At 48.5% G+C, this 21,256-nt stretch overlaps 1 protein-coding gene across 2 annotated transcripts in view; it reads left to right on the forward strand.

Annotated features, from left to right (window-relative positions):
• The first annotated feature begins 6 nt into the window (after nucleotides 1–6).
• The window catches only part of RILPL1 (Rab interacting lysosomal protein like 1), a 43,560-nt gene continuing 22,310 nt past the window's right edge, over nucleotides 7–21,256 (forward strand). The window contains exons 1-2 of one of the 2 annotated variants that reach the window (XM_024758716.1): nucleotides 7–348; nucleotides 7,360–7,510. In XM_024758716.1, coding sequence (XP_024614484.1) covers nucleotides 40–348; nucleotides 7,360–7,510 — 460 coding nt within the window. In that variant the 5' untranslated portion in view covers nucleotides 7–39. The remainder of the gene's footprint in view (nucleotides 349–7,359; nucleotides 7,511–21,256) is intronic. The other variant, XM_024758717.1, reaches the window with a different exon arrangement.

The following is a 21,256-nucleotide window of genomic DNA, read 5'->3' on the forward strand; positions in this document are numbered from 1 at the left end:
ACTAGTTTGTGGGGTGGGGGAGAGGCCGGGCGGGGGGCCATGGAGGAGGACCGGGGGTCGGCGTTGGCGGCCGAGTCGGCGCTGGAGAAGAACGTGGCGGAGCTGACCGTCATGGACGTGTACGACATCGCGTCGCTCGTGGGCCACGAGTTCGAGCGGGTCATCGACCAGCACGGCTGCGAGGCCATCGCGCGCCTCATGCCCAAGGTCGTGCGTGTCCTGGAGATCCTGGAGGTGCTGGTCAGCCGCCACCACGTCGCGCCCGAGCTGGACGAGCTGCGCCTCGAGCTGGACCGACTGCGCCTGGAGAGGATGGACCGCATCGAGAAGGAGCGCAAGCACCAGAAGGTGGGCGGTGGCCTCAGTCTGCCTATCCCGGCAGCGTGGCCGCTGGGACCTAAGGGGTCCTTCAGCACTGGGCAACTGTAGGTGCACACGTGTGTATACAGGGAATAGACGAGAGACGATCGGACTGGGTGAGGGAAGGAGGGAGGCCGCTGGCCCTCTTTTGCCCAGGCTGCGCACCCCCAGAGATTAAGAGTAGTTCTTTGGAGTCACACCTGAGTTCCAATCCCACCTTTACCACTTAATAGCCGTGTGACCTTGAGTAAGTTATTTAACCTCTCTGTGCTTTATTTCCTCACATATCAAATGGTGATACTAATAGGACCCGCCTTATGAAAATTAAATGGGATACTATCTAAAGTGCTTAGATAATATTATTCTTTTCCAGAAATGAAATAAGCGCCCCTGCCCTTCAGTGTTGCCCGAGAAGATGTGATACCGGGCCGCATTCTTCATTCCACTGCAGAGCCCTCCAGAGAGCCAAGGGGATGTGACCTCCAGTCACTGGGCTTATTGACCGCCAGTCTCTGGGTTCTAATTTGCAAAAAGGAACCCTGAACCCCAGTCCAGGGTTCCTTCTAGTTTATTAACCTGAAGTGGTTTCCCCACCTCGATTTTACTCTGTGAGGTAGGGATTATTCTCTTCATTTTACAGATGAAGAAACTGAGGATCACAGTGGGGCTGGGGGGAATTTGTCCCAAGGTAGTGCTGAGAGTCTCAGCCCCAGTGGAGGTAATTCTAGTGCCTCTTCCCCACCTTCTTTGAATTGGAGGAAGATGATTTGGGGCAGCTTTAAGGCTAAGCCTCTGCCTTGTGAACAAGCGCTGGGCTCATGAGTCAGGGACTCCTCACTGGGCCGGGAGTCCAGACAAGGTGCCTGGGGAGAAGGAAGTGGGAGACGTGTGGTTTCCTGCCCCAACCTCAGCCCAGGGACGCTCCCTTCAGACTGAGAATGGGAGGAAACGCTTTTCCTTGGGGGATCAGGGTATCTGAGCAGACTCTGACTTGCTGTGTGGCCTCAGGAAATCCAGTTGGCCTCTCTGAAACTCTCTGGCCAGCCATCACATACTGTGTACTTTGAGGTCTGTGTCTTTTCAAGGAACAGAGCCCCGGCTGTGTTTGCAGTCTTAACCTAAGGGCAGACCCCTGGGTGATTAAGAGAACTAGTGTTTTGGAGGTTTGATTGTGTTTGCCCCCAGAGGTCCCTGTGCGCTGGGGTCAGGTAGGAAATTCAAGCTCCCAAGCCTTAGGCAAAGTTTCCAGGATCACACTGGGAGCTTGAAAATGTCCCTGCCCTGTAATTAATGTCAAGATTCCCAGGAGCAGCGACTTGGGAGCTAGATAGCCTGCTTTCAAGCCCTGTCACTCATCGGCTGTGTGATCTTGGACAAGTCACCTCGTCTCTCTGTACCTCAATTTTCTCAGCTGTGAAATGGGGATAATAATAGTACCTATCTCATAGGATTGTGGTGAGAATTAAAGCGCTCAGGACAAAACTTGGGCCATTTCGAGGGCCTTACCACTGTTAACTATTGTTTTTAGGCCGGGAGAGTTTTTCACCGAGGGCTCTTAGGCTGATACTGGAGACACCACTCCCACCCCAGATACCCCTACTCCTACCCCAGATCCTTCCATCTCTCCCGGGGGGTTGCGGAAGGAAGGGACCTTGAGATCCTGTCATCCAACTGCCTCTTATTGACAGGGACTAAGGGACTTAGCCCAAGTCACACAAGAAGTCCTGGCACCTATGTCCCCACCCCTAGCACTTTAGTTCTGCCGCAGCCGGACTGGAAGACACCCTTGAGAGCCATTGGAGGCCACTAGGCCTGGAGTCAGGTGGAATTCCCAGCCAGCTGCACTTGTCACTTCTGGAATGCTATCAGCCAGGAAGTAAACACCAGTGTGTTCAAAGCCAGAGCTCATTTGTCAATACAGAGGACGATCTTTTCTAATTCGGAGGACAAAACCCTTTTTTTCCCCATCCCCGCTTCAGTCCCCTTTACTTCATATTCTTGGGATCAAGAATACGATCCCAGTCTCTCTTGGGATCAAGAGAGACTGATCCCAAGAGTCTGATTCCCCTCACCCCGTAAGCCTCGAAGGCTCTTCAAGGTGCTAATTCCACAGAAATCTTAGCATGTCCTTCATCTTATCTGTCTATCCATTCATTCCTCCCTCCCACCTTCCCTCCCTCCCTTCCTTCCTTTTTTCTTCCTTCTCTCTCTCTCTCTTTCTCTTGACAAATATGGCTCCAGTAAAGCATGCATCCTCTCTTCCACCAACTCTTCCTCCCAAAAGATCCCTGGACTCAGTTCTGTTCATCACTCAGACCTAGGCCACAGTCTCATCATGTTCTACCTGGTTACTCCATCTGCAGCCTTGTTGACCGACTGCAGCTTGCAAAGTGCCTTTCGAGGTGACTTGGGTGATGCAAAGGAAAGGAAAACCAGGTCCTCATTTCAGGCAGTGGGTGGGTAACAGGGAAGACAGGAAAAACACGCAAAGAGACTTTAGAAAGCAGTGGCTGTGCAGATACAAGTGCATATAATATAAACAGCATACGTTGTTCATTTATTCATTCAACAGATATATTTATTGAGTACCTACTAATTGCCAGGCACTGTTCTGGGTGACAGTGGCGACCACAACAGGTGAGGTCTTTGCCCTCAAGGACCTGACTTACTAGTGCAGTGCTGTCCCATAGATATATAATGTGGCACGTCACATTGATAAAAAGACACAGATGAGGTTAATTTTTATTTTTTTGGCCGCACCAGCAATTGAACCCGGGCCCTCGGCAATGAAAGCGCAGAGTCCTAACCACTGGACCTCCAGGGAATTCCCCAGATGAGGTTAATTTTAATAACATACCTTATCAAACCCAGTCGTTCCAAAATATTATTTCAACATGTAATCATGTAAAAAATTATTTCTTATTGAGATATAATTGACATATAACATTGTATTTGTTTTAGGCTTACATTATGATTTGACATATGTACATATTGCAAAATGATTACCACATAAGTTTAGTTAACATCCATCGGCACACATAGTTAAAAAAAAATTATTAATAAGGTATTTTGCATTCTTTTTTTCCTATTATGTCTTTGAAATTCAGTGAGTGTTTAACCCTCACTGCATGTTTCAATTCAGACCAGCGGCATTTCAAGTGCTCAGCAGATACATGTGGCTAGTGGCTACTCTAATGGAATGGTGTGATTCTAGTGTGAGGAGATAGATTTTTTTTAACTTCTAAAAAATTTCAGCTTATGATAAGTACCATGAAGAAGATAAAACAGGGAAATATAAAAGAGACTGGCCAGGGATGGTGTCTAGTTGACAGGGCAGTCAGGAAGGCTTCCCTGAGGAGGTGGCATCTGAGCTGAGATCTGAATGAAGTGTAGATGCCAGCCATAGAGAGATCTGGGGGAGGGGCATTCTGGGCAGGAGGTGCAGCAAGTGCAAATGCCCTGAGGTAGGAGTGAACTTGGTGTGTGCAAGGAACACAAAGAAGGCTGGTGTGACAAGAGCAGAGCGAGTGAGGAAGAGGGGTAGGAGGTGAGGTCAGGGAGGTACAGGGGTCTGCTAATGCTGGGCCTCACAGGCCAGCGTAAGGAGTTTGAAGACAGTGCTGAGAGGAGGCTAACGAGGTGATTGGTCAGGGGCCACTTCCTGGAAGAGCCTTTTTAGCTGGTATCCAGGCAAGATCAAATTCTCCATTGTCAGCTCAGAGGCAAGAACCAGCTCCCCCAGCATCAACTTTAGTTCAATGAGAGAAGGAAAAAAAGAACTGAGGATTAAAGTCTGTATTCATCTATTGCTGCTATAACTAATTACCACAAACTTACTCAAAATCACACAAATTTATTATCACATTGGATAATATGATATTATGAATAATATCAATATGGGTAATACTGGATAAAATTCTGGAGGTCAAAAGTCAGAAATGAGTCTCACTTGGGTTAAAATCGGGTGTCAGGAAATTCATTCCTGCGGGCAACTTTAGGGGAGAATTCATTTCCTTGCCTTTTGCAGCTCCTGGGAGCCAGCTGTATCCTTTGACTTGTGACCCCTTCCTCCATCTTCAAAGTCATCAGTGTAGCATCTTCAAATCTCTAACTCTGATCTCTGCCTCGCGACCCGGGGAGCCAACCCTCGCCCCCTGCAGTGGAAGCACAGAGTCTTAACCACTGGACCACCAGGGAAGTCCCCACGTGGTCTCTGATTCTGCCCTTCCTGCCTCCTTTCACTTTTAAGGACCCTTGTGATTACATTGGGTCCACCTGGATAACCCAGGAGCATCTCCCCATCTCAGGGTCCTTAACTGAATCACATCGGCAAAATCCCTTTTGCCGTGTAAATTCGCATATTCTCAGGTTCCAGGGATGAGAATATGGACCTCTCTGGGGACCATTGTTCCGCCTACCCCAGCCAATTACACCTGAGATAGCACTGGGGCCCTCTGTGTGCTCAGCCTGTGTCAGGTGGGAGCAGAGAGGACCAGGGCAAGAAGAGCCTGATTCAGCTGCCAGCCCACACCTGCCTGTGGGAAGGTCCCGTGGCCACTTACTTCATCATTCCACCACCACTTTCGCCCTCTAGCCCCACCCTTCACCTCCCCTGGTGACCTTGAAGCAGCTGTGCGAATACTTAGTTATTACCTCTCATTTCCCCAGTGCAGCAGGCTTCCTGACAAAGGAGATGGGATTTAGGAACTTATTTAAGAGATGAAAGGAGGCGATGCTGACATCCGGCCACCTGGGCCGGCTTGGGATGGGCTGTAGGGGGACCAGAAATCAGCAGACATATGTTTAGCACTTTCTGGGTACTGGGCCCTATTCCAAACATCTACATATATTAACCATTTAATCCTCATGACACCCCATGGGGGTAGATATAACACTGTATTCCTCATTTCCAAGGCACCCTAAGGTTGAATAACTTGTCCAAGATCAGCTGGTAAGTGGCGGAAACAGAATTCAAACTCAGGTCAACAGGCTCCAGTATCCACGCTTTAAACCAGCATTCTATACAGTTTATGATTTTACAAAATACCTCTTTTTTTTTTTTTGGTAACAGCTTTACTGAATATAATTCACATACCATACAATTCAGTGGCTTTTAGTTTATTCACAGAGCTGTGCAACCATTACTACAATCAATTTTACAACATTTTCATTACTCCGAACAGAAAACACAGACTCATTAACAGTCATTCCTCACTCCCTGCCAACCCTTCTGCCCCTAGAAAGCTGCCAGTATGCTTTCTGTATCTATGGATTTACCTATTGTGGACATTTCCCATCAACGGAGTCAAGCACTGTGTGCCCTTCTGTGACCAGCTGCTTTTGCTCACCATCATGTTTTCAGGGTTCATCCAAATTGTAGCATATGTCAGTATTTCATCCCTTTTTGCCTGAATCATATTCCAGATACACCACATTTTATTCATCTTTTCATCAACCGATGGACATTTGGGTTGTTTCTACCTTTTGGCGATTATGAATAGTGCTGCTATGAACATTCATGTACCTGTTTTTGTGTGGACACGTGTTTTCATTTCTCAGACCCTACAAGTGGAATTGGTGGGTCATATGGTAACTATGTTTAACTTATTGAGGAGCTGCCAGACTGTTTTCTACAGTGGCTGCACCATCTTACATTCTTACCAGCAATGCACAGGGTTCCAATTTCTTCACATTCTTGCCAACACTTGTTATTATGTGTTTCTCTGATTACAGCCATCCACAAAGTAATTTTTACAGACATCTTATTTATCATCACATTCAACACTGTGAGCCTTTATTTTTTTATTTTACTGAAATACAGTTGACACAATATTCTGTTAGCCTCAGGTGTGCTATACAGTGATTTAACATTTGCATACATTATGAAATGATCACCAAGCTAAGTCTAGTAACCATCTGTCCCCGTACAAAGTTATTACAATAAATACTACTGACCACATTCCTTATGCTGTGTATTACATCCCTGTGGCTTATTTATTTTGTAACTGGAGGTACCTCTTAATCCCTTTCACCTATTTCACTCCCCCTCCAGCGCCTCCCCTCTGGCAACCACCTGTTTGTTCTCTGTGTCTAAGAATATTTTCATTTTGTTTTGTTCGTTTGGTTTGTTTTTTAGATTCCACAAATAAGTGAGATCATATGGTATTTGTCTTTCTCTGTCTGACTTATTTCACTTAGCATAATACTCTGTAGGTCCATACATGTTGTTACAAATGGCAAGAGTTCATTCTTCCTTATGGCTGAGTAGTATTCCATTGTATATATGGACCACATCTTCTTTATCCACTCGTCTATTGATGGACACTTAGGTCGCTTCCACGTCTTGACTATTGTAAATAATGAATGCTACTGTAAACATAGGGGTGCATGTATCTTTTCAAATGAGTGTTTTTGTTTTCTTCACTGCGAGCTTTTATAGTAGGGCTCCCCAACTAAGGGAAACAGCCTCAGATTTGTAGAGTGAGTCGTCCAAGTCTGCTTGAAGAGATTCCCATTTCCGATGTACAGGGAGCTCCGGGGCCAGGTGGTATCCCTGGGATCTTTGCAGCCCCTTTCTCCCTTGGAGAGAGGTTTGTCTCGATGGAGGGTCTGTCCAAAGATCAGGGACGTGACCTCCCTAGAGAGATTGGTATGTCTGGGTCCCTGCAGCCTGGGGCTGCCCCTCCACCCTCTCTCTCCTGTCTAGACAGTTAGAAGGTACAGTTCCAATGCCGTTGTTGTCTTCAGGGCATTTCTAACTTGGCCAGGTCCTAACGGCATAAATGCACGCCTTGCCCAGAGGAAGGACACCTTCTGTTTTTCGTGAAGTTGCCATGTGGGCTAGTGATGGCCTGATCTGCTCACCTGCCGATGCTTGGTTCTCATGGAGAAGGGAACAACCCAAAGCCCCAGCAGCCCTGAGCTGCTCCCGAGGGTCAGGGGGGTAAGGCTGCTGCCCTGGGAAGGCTGTGACCCCACTCTGGCCCCTCACCCCCGCAGGAGCTGGAGCTGGTGGAGGACGTGTGGCGAGGGGAAGCGCAAGACCTCCTTTCCCAGATCGCCCAGCTGCAGGAGGAGAACAAGCAGCTCATGACCAACCTCTCCCACAAGGACGTCAGCTTCTCCGAGGAGGAGTTCCAGAAGCATGAAGGTAAGAGGAGGGGCCAGCATGGGAGGTGAGGGGAAGGCTCTCCCCACTGCCATCACCGGCATCACCAGTGACAGGAGCGTGGTCCCCAAGCAATGGTGTCTCATGCCATGTGGATTCTCACCATCACTCTGCCTGAGAGACATTGTGTAGCCTGGTGTACAGGTGATGAAACCGAGAGGCTCATTTGACAAATTGTTCGAGAGTCCTCACTTTTCCAGCCTCTTCTCTAGGCACTGGGTATACACATTGGACAAGACAAAGCCACTGCCCTCGGGAAGCTTATGCTCTAGTGCAGAGGAGATAGGTGATAACTATGTAAACGGACAGATGACACAGTTCCAGATTCTGACCAGGGTTGTGGAAGAACTAAAATCTGGGGGGGATATGCTAGAGGTGACTTGGTGGGGTGCTTCTTTGGATATGGGGATCAAGGAGGGCCTCTCTGATGAGGTGACATTTGAGCCCTAATGAAGTCATGGAGTGAGCCATGCAAATATCTTGGGGGGAAGGCAGGTGCAAAGGCCCTGGGGCATGACTGTTTATGGAAACCAAGGAGACCAGTGTCACAGAAGATGATCAAGGCCAAGGGTGGTTAAAGATGAGGTCAGTGGGGTCAGCAGGGCTCAGATCACATAGCCCCTTAGAGGCCAAGATTTGGACTTTATTCTAAGTGTGCTGGGAAGAAATTTGAGGTGCTTGTCACGGGTGCACGTTTAACAATGAGCAACCCAGGGTGGCCACCCAGATCTGATCGGTGCTGGAGCCCCCCGACTGCCATTCATCCTACGAACAGTTATCTAGAACCTTGTCTCCAGGCCTTTGCTGGTGCTGGAGAAGCAAAGACAGACAGAGGGGTTTGGTCTGGGCCCCCGTGCGCTGCATCAGCTGTGGGCCCCCCAGCAGCCTCCTTCTCATTCAGAACCTGGCTCTGATCGCAAGGAATCTCAGGCTCAACTCTTTAGCCTGGGTAAACTTCCTGGGTCCCTATACAAGCCCCCTCCTTGTTGGGAAGGGGGTGGACTTCCGTGGGGGCCTGAAGTTCAGAACTCGTGTTTACCACTCCGTGAGAATAAAGTAGCACACTGTATAAGGGCCGTAGGGACCAAGGAAAAAGGAATTGTTTGACCTGGGTGCTGGCATCCTCTTTCCCGTGGGTTTCCTTTGTTGAGATCTGAGTCGTGCAGTGAAAACAAAAGTCGCAGTGGTGATAAGTGTTGGTGCTAGAGCCAGACTGCCCAGTATGAATCCTAACCCAATACTTACTGGCTGAGGGACCTTGATCAAGTCACTTGACCTTCGTGTGCCTTAAGTGCCCCCTGTAGAAATGGGGGCAATAACCATATCTCCCTCACAAAGTTGTGAGGATTAAATGAATTAATACGTGTAAACTGAATAGTACCTGGTGCCCACACTCAGCAAGTGTTAACTGTTGTTACTATGAGCTGTTGTTATCGAATCCAATCTCCTTTTTGAAAAGAGGAGGAAAACAGGCTGAGAGGGTGCATCCTTCCTCTTTATGGCTTAGCAACACTCCGTTGTCTGTTTGGACCACGTTTCGTTTATCTATTCATCCACCGATGGACGCTGAGTTGTTTCCAACTTTTGCCTGTTGTGAAGAGTGCCGCTGTGAAGGTTCTGGTACCTTCATGTTTTTCTGTGGACATGTGTTTTCGGTGCTTTGAGGTATATACCTCGGCATGGAATTGCTGAGTCCTGTGGTAACTGTGTTGAACTTAGTGAGGTGCCCACAGCCATCTTTTGTTTTTTTTTGTTTTTTTTTAAATGTTAGTCATCTCCCTAATTAATATCGTTTGGAATCCTACCTTATGGTCTGGTGGGTTTTATTTTATTTTGTTTATTTATTTATTAATATTTATTATTTATTTGGTTGCGCTGGGCCTTAGTTGCGGCTTGCCGGCTCCTTAGTTGTGGCATGCGAACTCTTAGTTATGTCACACGTGGGATCTAGTTCCCTGACCAGGGATGAACCAGGGCCCCCTGCATTGGGAGCGTGGAGTCTTATCCACTGCGCCCCCAGGGATGTCCCCATAGCCATGTTTTGGTCTGTGACATTTCTGCAGGGCACCCAGAGGCCTCCAGGGGTGACCTTGGAACTCCCCCTGCCTACCCCAGTGATGCCCTAGAGGCCGCAGGTCCCCCAGGCACGGGCCCGAACACCCTAAGCTGCTTCCTCGGCGCTCGGTTGCATGTGTGTGCACACGGCACCCCCCGTGTGGGAGAGCTTGGCCTTGGCTCTCTGCATCCCTGCTGGGCTCTTCATCAGACAGCCCACACGGGTGCCATCTGAGACGCACTCCATTGGCATCTCGCGTGGGTCCAGCTCCCGGGGGTGAGCTCGGGGAGCCTCTGGTGTTCAGCTCGACAGCAGCCCTCACCCTAGTGGAGAAGCTGGGCAGATGCCAGGCATGCCTTTCACAGTTATTTTTATTCTGCCTGGGAAGCCATGGGAACACAATAAGGGCAAAAGCATGTCTTCCACCTGTGAGGGGAACAGACACTGGGCCAGGGGGTCCCTGGGAGGAGGTGCAGCCCATGAAGTTAGACTGTGTGTCTGGCACCACTTTAGGCAGTGGGGCAAGGCCTAGGGGCAAACAGGATTTAGGGGGTGAGTGGGCTGGGATGCCCGCTTAGAAGAGCCAACCCTGCCCGGAACAGTGCTGCTTTCCCAGCCATTAATACTGGGCACTGCGACGTAGAGAACAAACGTATGGCTACCAAGGGGGGAAGGGGGAGTAGGATGAATTGGGAGAATGGGATTGACACATATACACTACTCTGTATAAAATAGATAACTAATGAGAACCTACTGTATAGCACAGGGAACTCTACTCAGTGTTCTGTGGTGACCTAAAAGGGAAGGAAATCCAAAAAAGGGGATATATGTGTACGTATAACTGATTCACTTTGCTGTACAGCAGAAACTAACACAACCGTGTAAAGCAACTATACTCCAATAAAAATTAATTTTAAAAAAATACTGGGCAGTGCGCTCAGAGCACCTGCCAGTCTCCTGTCTCCCCCTCCCTGGAAGTCTCCAGATTAAAAAGCACTTCCCTACTTCTTGTATTTGGAAATCATCTTGTCAGCACCTGGAAACTACTAGTTAGCACATGCGGAGATGACTTACAGATATGGAAGCAATTGGACTGGGGGCATGGGGGTGCAGAGATACACTCAAGCGTCTGGAAAAAAAATCCTTGGGCTCTGGACAAACAACTCTGTCACCAGGAGAGGATGAAAACTGACCACGTATCCATTTTCTGAAGGGCAGCTGAGAACAGCACTGTCCAAAAAAAATGTAAGGCAATACACTGGTTGCTCTTCCAGTTGTGTACATATTTCGCCTTTTACCAAAAAATGTAAGGCAAGCCACAGATATGACTATGATTTTTCTAGGTGTGGCATTAAAAGAAAGTAAAAAGGACAGGTGAAAGTAATTTCATTAATATTTTTATTTAACCCAGTAGATCCAAGATATCATCCTTCAACATGTAATCAATTTAAAAATTATCAGTTGGGGGGAATTCCCTGGTGGTCTAGTGGTTAGGACTCTGTGCTTTCACTGCTGAGGGCCTGGGTTCAATCCCTGGTCAGGGAACTAAGATCCTGCAAGCCTCATGGTGCAGCCGAAAGAAATAAATAAAAATTTTAAAAATTAAAAATTAAAATTATCAGTAGGGTATTTTGCATTTTTTTCATATTAAGTCTTTGAAATCTGGTGGGTTATTCATTCATATATAATATAATATATATATGTATGTTTTACTGTGATAACATACACGTAAAATTTCTCATCTTAAGCTGGGACAAAGTGAGAGAGCGGCATGGACATATATACACTACCAAATGTAAAATAGACAGCTAGTGGGAAGCAGCTGCATAGCACAGGGAGATCAGCTCTGTGCTTTGTGACCACCTTGCGGGGTGGGTTAGGGAGGGTGGGAGGGAGGGAGATGCAAGAGGGAAGAGATATGGAGACATATGTATAGGCATAGCTGATTCACTTTGTTATACAGCAGAAGCTAACACACCATTGTAAAGCAATTGTACTCTAATAAAGATGTTAAAAAAAAATTCTCATTTTAACCATTTCTAAGTGTATATAGTTCAGCAGCGTTAAGAACATTCACATTGTTGTACAACCAGACTCCGGAACTCATCTTGCAAATGTAAACCTCTGTCCGCATTAAACAATAACTCTCCATTTCTCCCTCCCCCAGCCCTTGGCAACTGGCATTCTACTTTCTGTCTCTATAATTTTGACTACTCCAGGTAGCTCACATAAGTAGAATCATACAATATTTGTCTTTTTGTGACTGGTTTTTTTCACTGAGCATAATGTCCTTGAGTTTCATCCACGTTGTAGTTGTGTCAGAATTTCCTTCCTTTTTAAGGCAGAATAATATCCCATTGTATGGATAGAGCACATTTTGTTGATCTACCCATCTGTTGATGGCTGATGTGTATTTTACATTTTCAGCACACGTCCATTTGTACGTGCCCTATCTCAGGTGCTCCATTGCCACTAGTGGCTGCTGAGTTGGACACACAGAGCTAGAATATTCTTGGAGATGTGCCTGGGTAGAGCAGTCTATTATAAGGGGAATGGGCTGTGGAGTGAGGTGGACCTGAGTTTAAATCTCAGACCCACTCTTACCAATGGGTCACCTTGTTCCCATCCTCAGGTTCCTCACCTGTAAGGTGGGGTGTGGCAACTCCTGACACCCAGGACTGTTGAGAAAAATATATACAGCATCAAACGCAGAACTAGTCAATAAAAGATAGCCCTGGGGGGCTTCCCTGGTGGCGCAGTGGTTGAGAGTCCGCCTGCCGATGCAATAAAAAAGATAGCCCTGAGTGCAATTACGTCGCTTTTGTCCTGCCAGTTGAACCTTTTGTGGGATCCGAGAGTGGCTGATACGAATTTCACCTCAATAGAAATCGTCTGTGCACCTTCTATATAGGACTTTCTCCGTATGCTTGCTGTATTAGTTTCCTGGGGCCACTGTAACCACAAACTGGGAGGCTTCAAACAAAGAAATGTATTCTCTCACAGATCTGGAGGCCAGGGGTCCAAAATCAAGGTGTCAGCAGGGCTGTGCTCCCTCCAAAGGTTCTAGGGTAAGAAGCTCCCGCCTCTTCCAGGTGGCAGCTCTTGGCTTGTGGCTGCATCACTCCAACCTCTGTCTGTTGTCACGTGGCCTCTGCGGGTCTGTGGGTCTGACTCTCCCTCTCCTTTCTCTTATAAGGACCCAGTCATTGGATTTAGGGCCCACCCTCACTTAGCCTGACCTCCCCTTAACTTAATTACATCTGCAAAGACCTATTTTCAAGTAAGGTCACATTCTGAGGTTCCAGGTGGATGTGAAGTTTGAGGGGACATTATTCTCTCCGGTACACTCGCTGATAACATAAGGAGCTTGGGCTGTAAGACTTTGAGAGGCAGTAGAGTGGTCGCAAGAGTGTGGATTCTGGGGACTTCCCTGGTGGTGCAGTGGTTAAGACTCCTTGCTCCCGATACAGGGGGCCCGGGTTTGATCCCTGCTCAGGGAACTAGAGCCCACATGCTGCAACTAAGACCCAGTGCAACCAAATAAATAAATAAATATTTTTTAAAAAGTACTATGAACAAAAGATGGTCTGTCCATGTAATGGGATATCATTCAGCCATAAAGAGGAATAAAGCACTGATACACACCACAACGTGGAAGAAAAAAAAAAAAAGTGTGGATCCTAGAGCCAGACTGCCGGAGCTTGAATCCTGGTATTAGCTGTGTGGCCTTGTGAAAGTTAACAAGCTACTGTGTACCCGAGGTTCATCGGCTATACAGGGCGGGCAGCACGGGTCCTACTTCGTAAAGTATTCGGGGGATAAAATGAGTTAAGTTCTGCTTATGTCAGCATCTTCTAGAAGGAGACCTGAGGCGAAGATGTTCCTCTGCAGGTGATTCATTAAGGAAGCAGCCCTAGAAAAGACTACTGGGGAAGTGGAGGAATCAGGACAGGGAAAGGAGGAAGCCCAACAGAGTCCATGCAAGGCAGCGAGCTCTGGGATGTGAGTTACTCCTTAGAGTTGCCCTGCCCTTAGGCTTGGGGCCTGTACTTTCTTACAGAGCCTGCCAGCCAGGGAGCCCAGGGTGCCTGGTCAGTAGCAAAAGCACACTGAAGGGCTTCCCTGGTGGCGCAGTGGTTGAGAGTCCGCCTGCCGATGCAGGGGACACGGGTTCATGCTCCAGTCTGGGAAGATCCCACATGCCGCGGAGCGGCTGGGCCCGTGAGCCATGGCCGCCGAGCCTGCGCGTCCGGAGCCTGTGCTCCGCAACGGGAGAGGCCACAGCAGTGAGAGGCCCGCGTACCGCAAAAAAAAAAAAAAAAAAAAAAAAGTACACTGAAGAGGGGCGAGGGGTGAACACAGGGTTCTGAGGGGGTCTGAGCACCGCTTCATCCGTGGTGAGCGCTGAGCCCAGTAGCTGGTGATGGCAGGTGCTTGATAAACATTGGTGATCATCACCATCCAGTATCAAAGGCGCTTTTCTGACTCTGGGGGAGTGAAAAACGTGTGGGTCTGGTACTAAGAGACCCGGATTATGCTCCCAATGGCCACTAACTAGCAGATTTGGGGCAAGCGGCTCAATCTTCTCAGGGTGTTTTCTTCTTGTAGAGACTGAGGGGCACAGACAGTATGGGTTTGTGGGTGTTGGTGGTTGTTTTGGTCTTTAACAATGGAAACTATTACATGTATTTATTCATGTTGTAAAAGTTGAAACAGAACTCAAGAAAAACGTGAGAATTCCCTTTGCCTCCTTTCTCACTCACCAGAGGGAAGACCATCCCTTTCTCTGCATTTACACATATTCCACGTGCGTGTTGCTTTTAAATAAGAAAAAGCTCCTACAGTGCTGGCGTTGACATTGCAGGGAATGTGTTTTGTTTATAAAATAAAAGGGATTATGCTGTATGGATTGTCACTTGCCTTTTTTTTTTTTGAGTTACACGGGCCTCTCACTGTTGTGGCCTCTCCCGTTGGGGAGCACAGGCTCCGGACGCGCAGGCTCAGCAGCCATGGCTCACGGGCCCAGCTGCTCCGCGGCATGTGAGATCTTCCCGGACCGGGGCATGAACCTGCGTCCCCTGCATCGGCAGGCGGACTCTCAACCACTGAGCCACCAGGGAAGCCCTGCCTTTTTTTTTTTTAACAAATTATAATTATGTGTTTACTGTTTGGATTGCCCTTTTAGAAAAATTGACAAGCGAGTCACAGAACATAACATTAACAGTTTTGAAGTGTACAATTCAGTAGCATTTAGTACATCATTTAATGTATTTATAATGTTGTGCCATCATCACGTCTATTTAGTTCCAGAATATTTTCAACACCCGCAAAGGAGACCCTGCACCCATAGCAGTCACTCCCCAATCCCCCCTCCCGCCTGCCTTTGGTAACCTCTAGTCTACTCTCTGTCTCTATGGATTTGCCTATTCTGGACATTTCATATAAGTGGACTCATACAATACGTGGCCTTTTGTGTCTGGCTTCTTTCACTCAGCATCATGTTTTCAAGGCTCATCCACATTGTAGCCTGTGTCAGTGCTTCATTTCTTTTTACGGTTGAATAATATTCCATCATTCGGATAGATCACATTTTTTTAATCCATACATCTGTTGATGGACATTTGAGCTACTTCCATCTTTTGGCCGTTGCGAATACTGCTGCTGTGACTTTGTCACTTGCCTTTTGCTTTTTTTTTTTTTTTTAAGGTCAAGGTTTTTTTTGTTTTTTATAAATTTATTTATTTATTTGTTTATTTTGGGCTGCATTGGGTCTTCGTTGCTGCGCGCGGGCTTTCTGTAGTTGTGGCGAGCAGGGGCTACTCTTCGTTGCTGTGCGCGGGCTTCATATTGCGGAGGCTTCTCTTGTTGCAGAGCACGGGCTCTAGGTGCACGGGCTTCAGTAGTTGTGGCACACAGGCTCAGTAGTTGTGGCTCACGGGCTCTAGAGCGCAAGCTCAGTAGTTGTGGCGCACAGGCTTAGTTGCTCCACGGCATGTGGGATCTTCCCCGACCAGGGATCGAATCCGTGTCCTCTGCATTGGCAAGCGGATTCTCAACCACTGAGCCACCAGGGAAGCCCTTGCCTTTATCTTTTAACTGGCTACATAGTGTCCCATTGTGTGGAAAGTACTTGTTTAATCATTTCCTTGCTAGTGCATGTTTAGATCATTACCAGTTTTCACTACTACAGACTCGGGACCTGGGACTGACCTTGCACTTGCTTCTCTGTGCACTTGCCCGGATGTCTCTTTAGTTTAGATCCCAGGGTCTTGCATTGCTGGCGTGACTAAACAGTTGCTCAGAACTCTCCTGGCTTTTGTCTATGTCTGTGAGTCTGTTAAAAACACTTAACCTTTTAATTTTTCAAAGCACTTACGTAACGACACTTGGACTTAGCAGCAACCTTTGGAGCAGGGAAAACTGGTATTTCTATTTTATAGATAAAATAACAGCTAACACTTAGAGACTCTTACTCTGTGCCAGGCCTGTTGTGAGCACTTCATGTAGATTAACATATGCAGCCTCACGAGAGCCCCCCAGGTGGGGCCTCCACATGATCCCCATTTGCAAGTGAGAAAACAGGCACAAGGCACAAGGCACAAGTTCAGCTGCAAGGGAAGTGGCAAAGCCAGGAATGAGTCCAAGTAATCTAGCTCCAGGCGCTAAGCTCTTTACCGTTTGTTCTCTAGCTTCTTAGTCCTACAGCTACTGACACCCTTGACAGATGAGGAGTTCCCTGATGGTCCAGTGGTTAGGATTCTGGGCTTTCACTGCCGTGACCTGGGTTCAATCCCTGGTCGGGGAACTGAGATCCCGCAAGCCGTGAGGTGCAGCCAAAAAAACCCATTGCTTTCTTTGGGACTTCCCTGGCGGTCCAGTGTTTAGGACTCGGCACTTTCACTGCGGTGGCCCGGGTTCAATCCCTGGTCGGGGAACTTGGATGTAGCTGGGCTCCAGATCCAGGTTTCCTTTCTCTGGGCTCATGCTCCCCCGCGCCCACCCCACGTAGCTGTTCTGCTCACCTGATTTCTCCAGGAGTGGAATCTGCCCCCACCAAGGATTAAATTTTACGAGTTAGGCCCTTGATGCCCCTGCCTGGAGCCTTTGCGGGACAGGTGCTCAGAGAGCAGTGAATACTTTCGCGGCTTTTTCACAGACTCTGCCTACACCTGATTTCAGCCCTCCTTCTCCACACACACACACACACACTCGCTCACGCACTGTGTCTAAGGAGCGCTTTTTCGGGAGACGTTAGCAGTGTCCTCTTGTCACACTAGCCCAGGCCCAGGCCCTGCCTTGCAGCAGTGGCCCAGGAGTTTTGGGAGGGGGACACCTGGTGCCCAGAACCCCCAGATGGCCCTGTGTTTCCCCATTGCAAGTCTGGGGGCCCTTCAGCTCAGGAGTCCAGCTGAAGAGCATCCTTTGAGGAGCAAGGGGTGTCTGAAGAAATAACTGACTTTATAAACTCCAAGTGGAACGTGTAGTTATTCTTTTTCATAGCTGTATAGTATTCCAGTGCTTGTTAGTATCGAGGTTTATCTGTTCATTCTACTATTTCTTAAATATTTATTTTCCTTGTCTTTTTGGCTGCGTCGGGTCTTAGTTGCAGCACACCAGGGAAGCCCTTGGTTCCCCGATCTTTGTTGGGGCGTGCGGGATCTTTCCTTACGGCACAAGGTCTCTTTGATGCAGTGCTTGGGCTTCTCTCTAGCTGTGGCGCACGGGCTCCAGAGCGCGTGGGCTCTGTAGTTTGCAGCACGCGGGCTCAATAGTTGTGGCACATGGGCTTAGTTGCCCCGAGGCATGTGGGATCTTAGTTCCCCAGCCACGGGTTGAACCCACGTCCCCTGCATTGGATTCTTTACCACTGGACCACCAGGGAAGTCCCTATTCGTTCTACTATTGATAGGCATCATGGCAGTTTCCAGTTTGGGGCTATGAAGAATAAAGCTGCTGTGAGCACTTTTGCACGTCTTGTGCTGTACAGATTGTCCCTACTTTACTTACCAGTGTATCTGTCTTTTAAATAGCCACGTAGTGTCCGATTTTCCTGCAGTTTATTGAACCATCCTTCTACTGGCGGTCATGTGCACTGTGCATGAAGGCCTGTGGGGGCTGATGCCCAGCAGCAGCTGCTGGTTCACGGAGGATGTGTAACAGCAGTAGTAGGTGATGCCTATTGGTTTTCCCAAGTAGTACCACCGCCCCCCCCGGCAGCTCAGACGAGCATTCCTGGTGCTCCGCCTTCTCTCCAGCACTTACATTGACAGTCCTTTTCAGTTTAGCCATCCTGGTGAGGATGCTTGCCCCTTCTCTCCATCCCTGCCTCTCCACTCCTGCTTGGGCTGGCATCTCTGAGGGACTTGTGCAGCTTCTCTGCATCTCTCAGCCTTCTAGCTTGGTATGAGGTCCAAGGAGGAAGCTGAGTGGTCTGAGGGGCAGAATGGATGCCCCAGGCCCACCAGTAGGAAAAGATCCTATTTCATGGCCTTGTGTGATTTCCTAGTGTACTTATTTTATATGTACAGCATTGTCAGAGAGGTGGAATAAAGAAAAGCATCGTGGGACTTTCCCTGGTGGTCCAGTGTTTAAGACTCTGTGCTTCCACTGCAGGGGGCACGGGTTCGATCCCTGGGCAGGGAACTAAGATCCTGCATGCCAAGCGGCGTGGCCAAAAATTAAAAAAAAGAAAGAAAGAAAGAAAAGAAAAACATCAGCGTGTCCCCACTTTGCAGGTGAGGAAATGGAGGTTCAGAGAGGTTAACGTCACTTCAGAAATCAGAGGCCATATGCTGTGATGGAACCCAGGCATTCAACGTCATCCTTATTGCCTCCGGGGCCTCCCAGTCACTCAGCTGACAGCTTTTCTCATCACAATTCCTTTCCTTCCAGCTTGTCTCATTTGCATACCAGGCACCCCTGCCCTCCTGTAAGTCTTTCCTCTATGGCTGTCCCTTCCTGGTCTCCTTGGCCTGACCCTCCAGCTCCGTGCAGGCTCTACGTGTTGAGATCCTGAGGTTCTTTTTGCCCCTTTAGAGGAAAATCCAGCCTCCTTACCTGGCCTCCGAGGCCCCGCATGGTCCAGCCTCACTCCCAGCTCAAGCCTGTATCACCCCCTCAGCCACTGTGCTTCGGCCACTGGCACTGCCCTCCAGTGCCTCAGATGCAGGGTCTCCTCCCATAGGGCCCCTGCCTGGGAACGCTCGTCCGCGTCACCTGGCTGCCCTTCCCCCCTTCCGGTCTCAGCATTAATGACCCTCGTCCAAGAGGCCTTCCTGCACCCGCAGTCTACATTGGGTCTCCCTCATCATTCTTTCTCAGCCCCCGTTGAGTCTTTCACAGTACTTGTTATGGTCTGTAATGACACACACATCTGTCTAATGCCTGTAAGTTGGTGAGAGCAGAATTGTACCACACTTATTTGCCATCATGACCCTAGCGATTAGCTCAGTGTCAGGTATACAGCAGGTGCTCGATAAATACTTGAGGAATGAATGTCGAACGTGTATGCACAGTAAAATGTGAGTACTCCCAGCAGGTGGCCCTGTCCCGAACAAAGTATGGGCTGGAGTCTGCCCCATGGTGACACATTCTGGTGACCTGCCAGGAGCTTCTGAGTCTTGTCCCCCAGTGGGGAGGCAGCATGGCATCATGGAGAGGACACAGGACTTGGAGTCAGAAAACTTGAGTTTGAGCCCCAGCTCCACCAGAGCCTAGCTGTGCGACTTTGAACAAGTCTGTCTCTGGGCCTCAGTTTTCCGTATCTGTAAAATGGGGCTCGTGTTAAGACGGCCACAACAATAATACCTATTTCCAGTGGTTGGGAGTGAGAGTGAAATAGGGTCGAGGGTGTAAAGCAGCTTATCCTTACTGGGCTTAGTAGGAGTGAGCCATACATTGGGAACGTGGAGGGGAACTAGTCCCTCTTCCATCAGCCAGCCTGGAGCATCTACCGCATATGAAGCCCCAGACTACAGAGACGATTGAGACAGGATGGCTGCCTTCTGGGACCGTCCTGCCTTTGTGCCTGTTACATAAAGCCTCCGGCTCATCAAGGGCAGGGTCTGGGTCTTCTCTGGGTTTGTAGCCCCAGCAGCATCACACGCCGTTCTAGACACGCACCATGAATGCTTGTTCATCGTGGTGACTTCCTGCTTGGGAATATCCAGGACATGAGGAGGGCGGCCAGTGGAAAAGCTGGGATGGAGCGGCTTAGAGAAGGGAGTCCCATGGGGAGAATAGCTGAGGAATCACCCACATAGTTTCTTTTCCCCAGGGCCTGGTCGTCTAGTGGTATGTCCCCTGAGTCCCATAGGGGAGGAAAATTGGAGAGAAGCAATGGTTTCTCCCTTGTTAATCTGTGGTTGAGCCTGACTACCACTGTCCCCAGCTCTGGTCTCCTGGGGAGCAGGGATTAGCTCTCAGGCTTAGTGCCTATGAGAGGCTGAATAATGGGCCCCCTAAATATCAGGTCTTAATCCTTGGAACCTGTGGCTGTTACGTTCTATGGTAAAATATTTACAGATGTAATTTAGTCAGAATCTTCAGATGGGCATTTATCCTGTACTATTTGGGTGCACCCTAAATGCCATCACAAGTGTCCTTATAAAAAGGAGGCAGAAGGACTTCCCTGGGGGTCCAGTGGTTAAGACTCCATGCTCCCAATGCAGGGCGCATGGGTTCAATCCCTGGTCAGGGAAGTTCCACATGCCTCATTGTGTGGCCAAAAAAAAAATTTTTTTTGAAAAGGAGGCAGAGAGAGATTTGACACAGACAGAAGAGAAGGAGGCATGTGACCACAGAGGCAGATACTGGAGTGATGGGGCCCCAAGCCAAGGAATGCTGGCAGCCACCAGAAGCTGGAAGAGGCCAGGAATAAATTCCCCCCTAGAGTCTCCAGAGGGAGCACAGATGTGGTGACGTCTTGATATTGGACTGACGTTTGATTTTTTTTTTTTTTTTTTTTTTTGCCCGTGCTGCATGGCTTCCAGGATCTCAGTTCCCCAACCAAGGATAGAGCCCAGACCACGGCAGTTAAAGCCCGGAATCCTAACCACTAGGCCAGCAGGGAACTCCCAACATTGGACTGATTTTAAACTTCTGCCTTCTGGAACTTTGAGAAAATAAATTTCTGATGCTCTTAGCTACCAAAATTTGTTGGTTATTTGTTACAGCAGCATGTGAAACTAATACAGCATCCATCCGCGCGTTCCTTAATTCACCAAAGCCCTGAGCAGACACCTACTGTGTGCCGGGCACTATGCTAGTCCAGGGAATACACAGTGAATAGGTTAGGCAAGGTCCTGCCTCCTGGGCTGACCATATACTTGGGGGATGAGGGGCAGGGAGAACAGACAACACCCTTTGAGCACCTGCTGTGTACCAGACCTCTTCTTCAATATTGGCTTCATGTGTATTAACAAGAGCAATCCTCGCAGCAGCCCTATGGGGTAGGTACTGTTATTCCCATTTTAGAGATGTGGAAACTGAGGCACAGGTTGGGTAGCCCAAAGCCACACAATTAATAAATGGGAGAACCGGTGTTTGATCTCCAGAGCCGACCCTCTGAATCACTATGCAGTATCACCTTTCATTAGATGAAAGGATGTACCAGACACTTAGCCATTGTAAAAAGTGAGGGGATGGATGAGGTGGGAGGAGGGGGCTACTTG

The sequence above is a fragment of the Neophocaena asiaeorientalis genome, unplaced genomic scaffold (assembly GCF_003031525.2).
Source record: "Neophocaena asiaeorientalis asiaeorientalis breed wild unplaced genomic scaffold, Neophocaena_asiaeorientalis_V1.1 scaffold77, whole genome shotgun sequence".
In the NCBI taxonomy this organism is placed as follows: domain Eukaryota; kingdom Metazoa; phylum Chordata; class Mammalia; order Artiodactyla; family Phocoenidae; genus Neophocaena; species Neophocaena asiaeorientalis.